The sequence below is a fragment of the Arachis ipaensis genome, chromosome B07 (genome assembly GCF_000816755.2).
Source record: "Arachis ipaensis cultivar K30076 chromosome B07, Araip1.1, whole genome shotgun sequence".
Lineage (NCBI taxonomy): Eukaryota > Viridiplantae > Streptophyta > Magnoliopsida > Fabales > Fabaceae > Arachis > Arachis ipaensis.
In genome coordinates, this window is record NC_029791.2 from 118,414,497 (window position 1) to 118,428,105 (window position 13,609).

At 31.7% G+C, this 13,609-nt stretch overlaps 1 protein-coding gene and 1 pseudogene across 1 annotated transcript in view; one reads left to right on the forward strand and one right to left on the reverse strand.

Annotated features, from left to right (window-relative positions):
• The window catches only part of LOC107606039 (IAA-amino acid hydrolase ILR1-like 6), an 8,296-nt gene extending 5,068 nt beyond the window's left edge, over positions 1–3,228 (forward strand). Inside the window, exons 3-5 of the mRNA XM_016308006.2 lie at positions 1,757–2,071; positions 2,324–2,452; positions 2,552–3,228. Coding sequence (XP_016163492.1) covers positions 1,757–2,071; positions 2,324–2,452; positions 2,552–2,917 — 810 coding nt within the window. The 3' untranslated portion in view covers positions 2,918–3,228. The remainder of the gene's footprint in view (positions 1–1,756; positions 2,072–2,323; positions 2,453–2,551) is intronic.
• Positions 3,243–7,036, reverse strand: LOC107606040 (annotated as a pseudogene).

The window sequence follows — 13,609 nt, forward strand, 5'->3', positions numbered from 1 at the left end:
TATTTAAAATATTTTATTTATTTAATGCTTAATAATATATATTATTTTTAAATTCATTTCAAGAGTATATGTTAAGAATAAGATTGGACACGTCAACATATGATGGTATTTAAGTGTGTCTAAACGTGTCCGAATTATTTATTTTAATTTTTTATTAAGACACATTTAGACAAAAATATGCGTGTCGAACAAATATTAAGGAGTGTCATGTCTAAAATGTTCAACACCCAGACACAACAAATAAAAAAATATCCGTATTTTATAATTAATAACTTTTTTTTTCAAAAATTAAGAAAACCTATCCTAAGATGGTATCTACCACATTAAATAAAGTTTGTTTGGTTTTATTGGTTTGAGAACACGTGATTGAATATGATGAACTACCCCGCAGTTTTTCTCTCGATTAAAGGGAAAGTTGACTCTTGATTGCACCAGAAATGTAACCTTGACGAGCATAAAACTTTTCTGTGCATTCTGACATTATAGGGAATACATACATATTTAGGAGCATGCCTTGTGTTTGTTCCAATGGAATCTAGGATTGTACTTGAACAAATATGTTTTTTTTTTTTTCTTTTTTACATCAAATTTTAAACTTCTTTAAATTTACTTAAAATTGCATAGATTTAATGAGAAAAATCGAATTTGTAACCATCAAATGTGGATATTTACATTTTTCAACTTGATATATTATTTTCAGTTAAATAAAATGACATTATTAATTTAAAATTGACTATTCAAAAGTTTTTTAATAGCTATTTGTTTGAATAAATACAGTGAGACATTACTATAGGGTGTTCAGTGTTGTCAATAGAATGGTATCTGGTCCACTACTACTTGCTCATTAGAATTAGCATGTGATTGGACAACGTGGGTTGGTGTTTTCTTTTTTGGTGATTGATATGATACTTAAAAATATTTAAAATTTATTATAAAAAATTTACTTTCTTTCTTTTCATGCTACCACTAAAATTAATGCCAAGTAGTACTAACACAACAGTAGAGTATGGTAATGTGTAGTGAATAACTGAATGGTAAAAGGTGTGTCAGGTTTCACAAGTCTTCCATAGACTAGAGTGTAGATTATTCTCCACACCTGAAGCTATTGTAAACTTTGTTGGTTTCAGGAGATTTACACATTTTGGAGGGTTAATATTTAAAACGGTAATTAAATTGGTTCTTCCACTAATTATATGATGTGTCTTAAAATAATTATGCGATATTTACTTAAACGAATTAGTAAATTAACTACTAGATCAATTTGAACTGATTATGCTGATGTTATTATCTAAGGGATAAAAGAGACAAATCTATTCTATTATTATACTTTTTATGAATTAATTTAAAATATTTGATCTTTTGAAAATAGAATTTACACATGCTTCAGATCTATGAGTGTGGATTTATTTTTTTAATATTTTTTTAAAAAAAAATTTATAAAAAATAAAAAGTGAAAATGAAAAATAAAATTTTATTTTTTTAACTAAATTTTTAGTTTTAAATGCATTAAATAAATTTGGTTTTTTTTTTCTTGAATCCCTATTCTCGATCAGTGCAGAAGAACTTTATATACAATAATATTCACTCAATTCCATTTTTTTGTTTGTACAGTTGCTAGTAATTTGAATATTTATTGAGGGATTTGAAACCATTAACGGAGAACATACATATGGTTTCTCATTTGGAAATTAGTGTGTAGCTTGTCTGTTTGTCCCATTTTCACAATTGACCCTACCAGGCCTTGCTCTTATGGCAGGGAACAGTAATTCTGATATTCCAACCAGCGGAGGAAGCTGGAAATGGTGCAAAGAGAATGATACAAGATGGTGCATTGGAGGATGTTGAGGCTATATTTGCAGTTCATGTATCCCATCAGCATCCAACCGCTATTATTGGGTCCAGGCCCGGCCCATTGCTGGCTGGCTGTGGGTTTTTTAGAGCCGTGATCACAGGGAAAAAGGCCCTCGCCGGCGATCCACACCACTCGATCGATCCGGTTTTGGCCGGTTCAGCCGCTGTGATCAGCTTGCAGGGTATTGTCTCCCGCGAATCCAATCCCTTGGATTCACAGGTACGGCCTCATATATTTAGTAGATCAACCTCTTCTAAAGTTAGAAAATTAGTAAAATAAGAAAATGAAAATCTAACCATCCTTGAATCAAAATAGTGAGACTCACATACAATAAAAATTATAAATTAAATAATGATAACTATTTAACTACTTACTTTATTACTTTATTACTTTACAATTGTCTTCACTTTAGAGGATTTTTTCTTTCCATATTTGGTATATACTAAGAACTTAGCCCCATTTGCAATTTAGGTTGTTTCTGTGACTTCATTCAATGGCGGCAACAATCTTGATATGATACCAGACACAGTGGTTCTTGGTGGAACTTTCAGAGCTTTCTCTAACACCAGCTTTTATCAACTACTTGAAAGAATTGAGCAGGTTAATAGCAACTTACATTGTGTTATATACTAAATTGAATAAATACACATATATAGCTAAGCTGGAATGAAATCCTATTATTATTGTTGTCTCAAACAGGTGATTGTGGAACAAGCTGGTGTGTATAGATGCTCTGCAGAGGTTGACTTCTTTGAAAAGGAGTACACCATATATCCTCCAACAGTCAATGATGACAAAATGTATGAGCATGTGAAGAAGGTTTCCATTGATTTGCTGGGTCAAACGAATTTCAAGGTAGTTCCACCCATGATGGGTGCTGAAGATTTCTCATTCTACTCCCAGGTGGTCCCTGCAGCATTCTTCTACATAGGGATAAGGAATGAGACATTGGGGTCTACTCACACAGGACACTCCCCACATTTCATGATTGATGAAGATGTTCTACCAATAGGTGCAGCAGCACATGCCACCATTGCAGAGAGGTTCCTCATTGAGTATGGGTGAAGTTAATAATAAAAAAGTCATGCTGGGAAAAATGGGAATGAATGAATATTCTTCTCACTTCTCAGTTCTCACACTCTCCACTCAACTTGGTACAAAATTTGGTAGACACAAGTTTTATCCGTCCCCCCCTCATATTCCCTATATTTATTTGTTGCTTTGAGTTAAGGAATGTAGAGGCAAGGCTCATAAATGATAACAAAAATAGAGTGCGCCAGAATTTTATACAAGTTTGGGTTGCGTTTTTGGAGGCAGATAGATATGTATGTGCACGAGTATAAATAAAATAATAATAATAATTTAGCTTCAGGAAATCTGTGAATTCTTGTTTTTATAAAATTGGCGTTACGTTGAACCCTTTTATCGATTTTATTGCATCAAAAGCAAGTCACTATCTACATTATTGAAACAACACGAGAAAATCATGAGCTTCCATTTTAACAAGTTCAACACGGTAAAATGCATTCAAGAAGAGCAGGTAGGAGAATGGAAGACTCGTTAGGAACATTAGCTTCTCGACATATAGTTCGTTTCAGTACCACAACACACTACATTTTTCACTTCAGCGCATCCTTTATCATACAACAACGGGTTGGCAATGGAGATGAAAAGCATTTAGACAAAAACCGGCATACAGTTACGCTTTCCGTCCGCCTTCTAGAATGAACTATCCCCTACATATTTTGAACAATTTTACCTCTTCTCTCCACATAAACTTCTGGCAGCTTGAAGAGCAAAATAGGTCAAGATGATGTCAGCACCAGCCCGCCGGAGGCACAATAATGACTCCATCATAACCTTTTCTTCATCAATCATTTTCAGAGCACCACCAGCTTTTATCATTGAGTACTCACCAGAAACCTGCAACACATAAAGATTGTTAGATAAATAAGTACTCAATTATTCCACGAAAAATTGGACGACTTAGAATTTGATAAGATATAGTAGCATTACTGCATTGCAGTAACTGTTAAAACAAAACAAGAGTAGAGCGCTAAACAAGTATCAAAGCATGGTGTTATTTTTGTCGAGGAATACTAGAGGGCAATCAAAATTTATTATTTTTAGTATTTCTGATGACCCTCTAGTATTTCTCATTTTTGTCAAGTGCTAGTGTAAGCCAAAGAAGAAACCTGGTATGCTGCAATTGGCAAAGGAGAATTATCCCTCAGAAGCCTTATGATATCCAAATAAGGAAGACCAGGCTTCACCTGGAAACCAATATTTTCAAGTTAGAAAATGGTATACGAAAAACGTGCAGTGTTTCATTCTTGTAATGATCATGCACACACAAATAAGGGAACCAACCAAGAGAATATCAGCTCCTTCAGATTCATCTTCCCGCATCTCAGTCAGAGCCTCTCTGTAATTTGCTGGATTCATCTGATAACTTTTGTCCACAAGGCCATATTTATAAGCAAAGTATCAATTAATCATGTTAAATTGATTACATATATGGCTGTAAGTTGAGGAGGAGGATTGAGAGGGGAGGAGGATTGGGGGTAAGTAAAAAATAAATAACAAAAAGTTGAAAGTTGAAGTTAACACAGACGTTTTCTTGTCTCCAAACCGAGGGTTGGAGTCCAGCGCTTCTCTAAATGGGCCATAAAATGAGCTTGCATACCTGTTGGTACATGCACATTTTAGGACAGTGAGTTGAACAGACAATATAGATCTACCAATTGGTACTATATCTAAACCCTTCATAAACACATTTGAATAAGAATTATAACAGATCAATGACACAATGGATACTCACCCTAAGTACATACTAATTTTGAATTATCTCTGTTTTTCTTCCCTAAAATTTTGAGATGTACTTGTACATATTTGAAATTAACTAAACCTTCAGAAATTTCAAATGCAACATGGCACAGAAAGAAGATATGACAAGGGGAAAAGAATAAGTAGTCAAAATACTTTGCTGTGTAGGACATTATAGAAACATGATGAAAGCCTTCAGCATCAAGAGCTGCTCGCATTGCTCCCACCCGACCATCCATCATATCACTAGGACTGACAACATCTGCTCCAGCTCGGGCCTTTTTGCACAGTCAATAAAGACAAAGAGATTGGAAAAAATATGTTAGTGGGTTTATAGAAGTACGAAAGGAACCCTTGGAAGTTAAGAAAAAAGCATATGAAATCCGAAAGTACCAATTCTCAACCATTAACCTCCACGCAATATTAACTTTTTTACCAGTGATACACCTATTAAATTAAATGGATAGGAGAGTAGATGGAAAGAAGACTACTAGTACTATGAGAGAGGATTAGTAGTGATGATATTATTGCAAAATACACCAAAATTGTTCTCCCTCTAACATTGAGACTATCATAATCATTTCGGTAATCCATGTGTGTATTTAAAGCTAGATAGTTATTTGAGAACGATGGGAATAATACTGGTTTGCTACTACTATATTTGGCATCAGCTCTTTCCTCTTTCATTTTAAAACATTGAGAAACTATCATCCTCATTACATGATCAAAATTTGAAAGTGAACCAATTAGAATGCAGTCATATTACCTGGGATACAGCTTGTTTGCATAATTGATGAACAGTCTCATCATTCATAATAACTCCTACAAGATATCAAAGATAGTAATTATGATTAGTACTTTAAGTGTTCATGTTTCAGAGGGTTTGTTTTATGAATTATCAAGTCAATCATGTTTACTAATAGCATTTAAGTATTTAACACATATATCCTTCATGGCATCTGGTTCCTAAGATGGCAGAAGAAACATATTAGGTTTTTGAGCAAACGTATTGACCGAGGCACTAAACCATTATCATTGTATGCTTCATTCCCTGTGGGAGACTATAAGGAAAAAATCTGTCATACAGGGCTGAAATCACACTACAGAAAATCTACAGTATGTAAGTAACAGAATAGAACCTTCAAGGCATCTGGAATTTTAGGAAAAAGCACCACACTATTAACACCAACATCCCGTGCCTTTGCAACCTGAAGAGATGGCAAGCACAATGTCATCATCAACCATGCAGTTTGCAAATATAAATTAGAAGAGCATTATATGGCAAAGTAAGCAATGTAACAGGGCAGATTCAGGACTGGAAGTAGAATACTGAAACAAAACTGGCAAGTTCCTCCCAGCCTAGATATTTAAAGAAACAATTAAATCTGTCTAAACGTCTTGAACATAATTAAACAGCTTCAAACTTCTGATAAGTAACTCAAATAAATGAGGAGATAACAACAAGGGCAAATAACAACCTCTTGCACAAGTCCATGCCTCCATCCAAGCCTATAGCATCCCGGCATAGCCCCAATTGGAGTGTCCTCCTCACCTGCAAGTTCAATTGTACCAATCAAAACAGCTCCAGCATAGCATATTACACTACCTCCACTACACATGAACAATGCATAAAACAAGTAAAAACAAGACCAACCTTCATGAATGAAAAGTGGATACACGAAATTCGCAGGCGATATTGTCGTCTCCTGAAATGCTTCCCTCAGCGCCGGCGTCCTCCGGTTGCGGCGAGGACGCCTGTTAAGTGGCTGATACAAAATCAAATCAAATCAAATCAATTGCTTAACTCAACAAGTTTTTCTAAATCATCAGCAAGAATGCGCAAGGCTAAAGTCAACACATTTGGTTCCTATTCGAAAATTGAATCGGAGACTCACAAGTGAAGGGACGACGGGAGTTCCAACCGGAGAAGCCGGTTTAGGGGGAACCGGAGGTGCCTCCGGGACGTTACCGGCAACAACGGCGGCTTCGCATTCGGCGTCGGAGAGGCCAAGCTTGTGGAGTGGACCCGCTTGGTTACCGTTGTGGGAATCACTTGCTCTAACGGCGAAGAGGTGGAGAGGGCGAAGAAGGTTGGTTGAAGTGGTGCGGTTAGAAGAGAGCTTCAAATTGGAAGGTTGGGTGGGCCTGAGACCAATGTATCCGTGGGAATCGAAAGAAGAAGAAGGGTTGATGATGGTGAATTGGGCGTTAGCGATGGCTGAAGCCATTAGCATCAAGAAATGTCAGCTGAAAATCTCAGCTTTCTGGGTAACTTATTATCGAATAGAGAATAGAGGGAGCCAATCAAAACATTGCTCAGCTCCAACACACACCCCAACGGGATCCACCTAACCGCCTACACTCTATTTCTTTATTCATTTAATTTTTTTTAAAATCATTAATATTAACTTGAATGGAAAATGAATATAAAAAATTAATCATTATTTTTTATGTTTTTCAATATACTATTGTAGAACCCTACAAGTATATAACTCGACCTGTCCAGGTTCGAGCTCACTTTCGTTCAAGATGGATGAGTTATATTTAAGGTGAATTCTATGGTATAAAAAAAAGAAAAAAATTATACATGTAAATTTGTGTTGTCACAAAAAATAGTTGGTATGTGTCCTTAAAAAAAGAAGACAAAGTCTGTTGCATAGTTGTAAAAATTGGATCGGATGGGCGACTGAAAAATCAGTAAATCGGATCCTATATCGGTTCGGTCCGAGGTTAGGACCATTTAAGGTAGAGAATCAGAATGAACCGATTGAACCGTAACGAATCAGTTAAAATCGGCTAAATCCGGTGAAAATCGGACCGAACCAAACCGTTTGGTCCCAATTGAAGGCGAAGCTACAGTTTTGAAAAATTTTTCAAAATAGCTGTCATTGGTTCGAACTGCTCACTCCAGAGTTGCAAGAAAGACAATCTTACCACAAAAATAATTAAATTTTACATAATTATTTAATTATATCGGATTAACCAATTTGATAAGTAACCCACCGGTTGAACTAGTAATCCAGTGACATAGTAATTTTATCGGTTCGATCATCGGTTCGATTCTGACAACTATGATATGTTGTTTTATAGGTGAGATGCAACTTTAAAAGTGGGGTACAAAAACTTTTTCTCTCTTTCATATGAGAGTTTTAATGCTTAGCTTAAATAATTATATTTATCATGATTAATTATAATGTGTTAGAATTTTTTTTGTTTTTGCACAAAAGAAAGTATTTTGGGTTGAAGTCACGTTTTTTTGTTATTGCTCCATAAATCTTAAAGCACATTTTTTCATTTTATCACACAATTTTAATTTATTGAAACAAATATCCATTAGTACATATTTATACGAGTTAATTTTAATTTTATTCTTAACTAAAAAATATATAATAACAAAATAATATCTTAAAATTTGAAAATTATTTTTTAATTTATCGGTTNNTCATTTTTTTAAATAAATATGATAAAGTGTAATATTCTATTATGCAATTTTAAATAAAATAGAAAAAATATAAAAGAGTATATTATGTAATAAAAAATACACTTAACAATTAATAATATCAATAAAAAAATAGAGAAGATTTACTTTTATTTTCCACTGCAATAATAATGAATATTACATATTAAATGGGTGAATAGTATGCATAGTATTATAAGCTCATGAACTCATAAACTCATTTAAGTCTTTTGTATTTCTCTTTGTAAAATAATCCAAATACGAGAAAAAATCAGTACACAACACTATTATGTTAAAATAATTAATCATCTTAAATATAATTAATCAGTCTGACTATTAAAATTCTCACGTGTAACAGAGAGAAGGTCCTATAAAATTGCATCTCACCTTTAAAATGATAGATCTTATCTTTTTATTGGAGGGACACTTGGCAATCATTTATTAAGACAACACAAATTTATAGGTATAGAAAATTTTTGAGTAATCACCTAAATCAATTAATCCTCAAGGTTTTATTTTGGCAGATAAATCAGTTCTAGTTCATTTTTCGGACAAAGTAATTATCCAAATTAGTCCCCAAAAATTTTAAAAACAGACATTTTAGTCCCCAAGAAAAATAAATTAGGGACTGATTTGTCCGCCAAAGTAAAATCTTGGAAATTGATCTGTGTATTAATTTTTCTTGAGGACTAAAATATCCGCTTTTAAAATTCTTGGAGACTGATTTAGATAATTACTCAAAATGTTTTCTATTTACACCATAATATTTACCATACTTTAATTATAGAAAAAAATACGAAAGAAGAATATAATATATACAAAATAATTTGCGTTCTTTTTAAGACTTCTATCTTTATATAGACATATAGTGTATCTTTTTAAATGTTGTATAATTAATTATCATTTTGATCTGATATTCTCTTGACTAAGCATAATGTTAAGTTTTATTATAATAGTATCTTTTGTGCCAGCTTTTGTAATGGCAATGATTATTTATCTAAATTTATTAATTTAACTGATTTATAAAGTAGTTAATAACGAAGTATAATGAATAGATCACTATCAAAAATGAATTTACAAAAATTATTTGTGAATAAAAATAATTTTGAAGAGTAAAAACAAGAATATATTTAAAAAAAATAAATAAAATATAACAAAATTAATTAATTAGAAAATATTTTAACAAAATCATCCAAATTTATTAATATACATTGTTTTATAGGGGTTTTTTTTGGTGACATGTTTTGTAGTTTATTGTTATATTTTCCTATTATGGAAGAAACTCAAAGCCCAACAAAACCGAGGTCAATAAATGGGCTCAAATGACGAGATCCAACTATGCAATCTTGCAAACAGGCATTTTTGAAGGATAAACCCCAGGACCAAAAACAAAGAACACATTAAAAAAAAAAAAGAGCAATCTGGTAGGAGAGAGATTCAAGAGATAAAAAATTTTCTTTAACCAATTCCATATAAGTGAAATTTTGAACATGCATGCTTGGTGGAAGTGAAATCCAACAATATCAATTCACATAATTTTATGTATAATTAAGTTTGAGCCACTAATTGTATGAAAAAAGTGGTTAAAACTTGAGGAATTCGAGCAAACAACGTTATACTGTTAACAAAAAGTTCTTAGGCTCGAATATGATGGTTCTGTGAGTGGCTTATTTCTTTTGACCCTGATCTTTTTTTACCGACGTACGACATGTGTATAGTCTTCGATCGTTCCCAGGGCGGCACTTAGTCAAGGATTTGATTGGAAAGTGGGGTCATGTCAATGCACATGAACTCGTGAATTTTCACGCTTGAAATCTTTGATGCTTATGATAATTATGGAGAATTAAACTAACGACATATGTCATATATTGCTATGATGATATGGCTCATAAGCTATGGTAAAGGCAATCACGGATTTAAACAAGATATATACTATCTAATTGATTGGAGATAAAGGAGAAATTAAACTTCTTTAAAATCTTTTTCCTACTGTTCAGTCTCTCTCACATGGTAATTATAAAGTTCATATAAATTATGGTCCCACTAAATAGTAGTAAATCTATACAATATATTTATAATTAAATAAATGATTAAATTAATTTTTAAAAGATTATTCATTTGTTAAATTAGTTTTTAAAATATTTTTTTAATTAAATTTATTTTTTAAAGATTTTAAATTAGTTATTTTAGTTTTTTTATCATTTTTTTATTGACTGCATTAAAATACCACTAATAAAAAATAACAGAAAAACTAATGTAATTAATTAAAAATTTTTAAAAAATAAATTTAATTAAAAAATGATCAAAAATTAATTTTAAAAACAAATAATATTTTAAGAACGAATTTAACTATTTACCTCTTCATAATTCATATAGCAGTCTTAAGAAGGAATAAATGAGTTATGTACCAAGATTTTAAGAGTATGTGCTTCTTAAATTCGATATGTGTAGGTACCGCACCATTATTATTTTTTTGGTTTGGTTACATTACATATATATCAGTCAGCTTTATCTTGAGCAAGTTCATTTATAGAAAAACTTTCAACGAAACTGATTCACGAAGTAGAACAGCTCCATTAAGCACGTCTTTTGTATGGAGGAGCTTTGAATGAAATAATTATCTTTCACTGTGTTACAACTTCATTTTTGTCTCCACCAAAAGTGTTCGGTTCAATAATGAATCGGTTGCACTCTCCACGAAAAGAGAAAGAGAAAAAAAAACGGGGGGAGGGGGTGGATTTACAGATTTGTCTCCAATTTTCCTTTTTAACTTGCAATTTAATTATCAAAAACCAAATTCTTGATCTAATGTATCAAACTTTCTCTCATTAATGTATTATCAATAGAGGTCCAACAACTTTTGTGTTTTGTAACTATTAATTGGCCATCAATAATCTTTTTAATAGTGTGAGATTACATTCAATGGTAGAAGATCACTCACTTTTTTCTTGATAGTTAAGTGCTGGCCACAAAACACAAAAATTGCTGGCTTCCTAAACTTTTTCTTATCGAATATAATTGTCTTTGTAACAGAATAAATATATTTTTTTGGAAAAGAAGACAATTAACTATACAATTTTTCTCCAAGGTAATATAATTGTATTTCAATATGAGAAAAAAAAATAGAATTGTCTAAAGAGAAAAAGCGGTTTTAATTTTAACAAAATAGTAGTGAATTATGGTGGTTGCAATGCAAATCCTAACTTGTCCTTGCAATATATATATGTGGTTAGCTTTATTAATTTTAGTTTAAATACATTATACATATACATACATACATAATATCCAAAAAGAAAAGGCAATTATACAACCTGAATAACAAGAAAGTTCAAAGCAATATAAACACCATATTATATTACCATATATCAAGCATATGGATTGTTGGCTTATAGGGTTATGAAGATAGATCATATCAATGTAACTCCAAATCCCAATGGAAAAAATCTATTATTAAATATAAAACCATTGTCCCTTGACTAGCAAAAAGAAACAAAATACGAATAATAATATCATATATATATTTCAAACTTTTTTTAGGTATACAAAAATTTAGATTAATATTTTAAGGTACAAAATTGCATTTTTTTTCTGTAAAAAAGAAATATATTACAGGAACAAAATGAGAAGAAATGGAAATCTCCCTAATCACCGCCGCTGTTAACTTCTCATCAAGAAGGGAAATCCGTATGCGTAGCCCCATTTGTAAAAATTTAGATTAATTTGACATCAATAAATTTATTAAAGTCAATAGAACATTTTCCAAACTCAAAATACTTACATAAATATTTACAAATTCTTTAAAAAGTGGATTTAAAATCATGTCTTTATAAGATATGTTGAAAACTTTTACTACATGCGTCACTATTCCTCTTTAGCAAATTCATGATTTTAACTACTCTATAGTTTACTTTTGATGTTTTTTCTTTTTATTATATATCGGTGTCACGTTTTTGTATCGTGTGACAGCAGTTTGTATAAAGCCGAAGCCTTTTGCAGTGACAACAGTGTTTCTTTGCTATTAAGCCTATTATACATACCAAGTTGAGTTCTATATATATACTTACGTGTAGGTTAAATTCAATTATTAAAATTAGTTATTTATATAAAATATATATTAAAAATAAATTAAATAATATATATTTATACATAAATATATAATAATTAATTTTAATATATATATATATATATATATATATAATATTTTTTATATTTATATGTTAAAAGCACATCAATTTGTCCCATGAAAAGGATAGGGTTTGTTCATGCCCTATTCCAAATAAAGTGGGATTGAGGCATGCGCAATATTCATATTATTTTTAATTTTTACCCTTACTATAATATTTTAATTTGATGAATTTTTATTTGATTTCTTTCTTAAAATGAATGAAGCAGTTTTATTTGCACTTATCAATCACCATTAAAAGCATTACTTTCGCATCTAAATTTCAAATCAGGTAAAGTGATCCATCATATCCATATCCATGTACAATCGAAAATATGCCACCACCATCCGTACATGTTTTCAACGTCAAAAATCAAAATAATCCACTGGTTCTCTCTGTTTCCTAAACCCGAAAGTTGTTGAAGCATTACAAAGATCTTTGGCTCAATTCAATATGTTATGGTGTGGCTATGCTCTTTGTTGTATATATAATTTGTCCAACCATAGTTGAACTGAGTTAAGTCTCACTTTGATTTTTGAAATTGGCGATTTAGTCTTTGACTTCTTAATTGCTATAATTTGGTTTTACAGATTTAAAAAAGTATACCAAAATAGTCCCTCGTGTATTTTTGATCACCGAAACTCAATACTGTTAGTGACGTAGCTCAAACCTTACCACGCTGGATATATTAAAATGATGTCGTACATATTTTGTTGCTAAAGAAGGCATTAAACGATGTCGTTTGAGGGTTATGATAAGAAACTTGGTTATGACAAGATTGTTAAAACTCTCAAATGATGTCGTTCAATGTATTCTTTAGTGTCAAAACATGTACAACGTCGTTTTAATATGTCCAATGTGGTAAGGTTTGAGTCATGTCACTAATGGCGTTGAGTTCTGGAAACAAAAAAATTACACGAGAGATTATATTGGTGCACTATTTTTAATTTGAGGAACCAAATTGTAACAATTGAGAAGTTAAGGACTAAATCAGTGCAACTCTTGATCTTAGAGACTAAAGTGGGGATTAACTCGTAGTTGAACCTACTCTATTTTTGATAGATGAGAAATATTTTGGCAATTAAAAACACGTAATGTAAATTTTTGTAAAAAGCATTTTGATACTCAAATTAATATAGGTGAATATGCAGTTATTTATCTTTCATATACCTGAAAACATACTTTCAGTGGGATTTGAAAAATTCTTCTTATAAGTGATTTGCAGAATGAACTATTGATATTCCATATGGCCGCGATTACAAGGTGAGAAAGGAATTATCATGATGAGAAGAGTAAAACCACGTTTAGGTC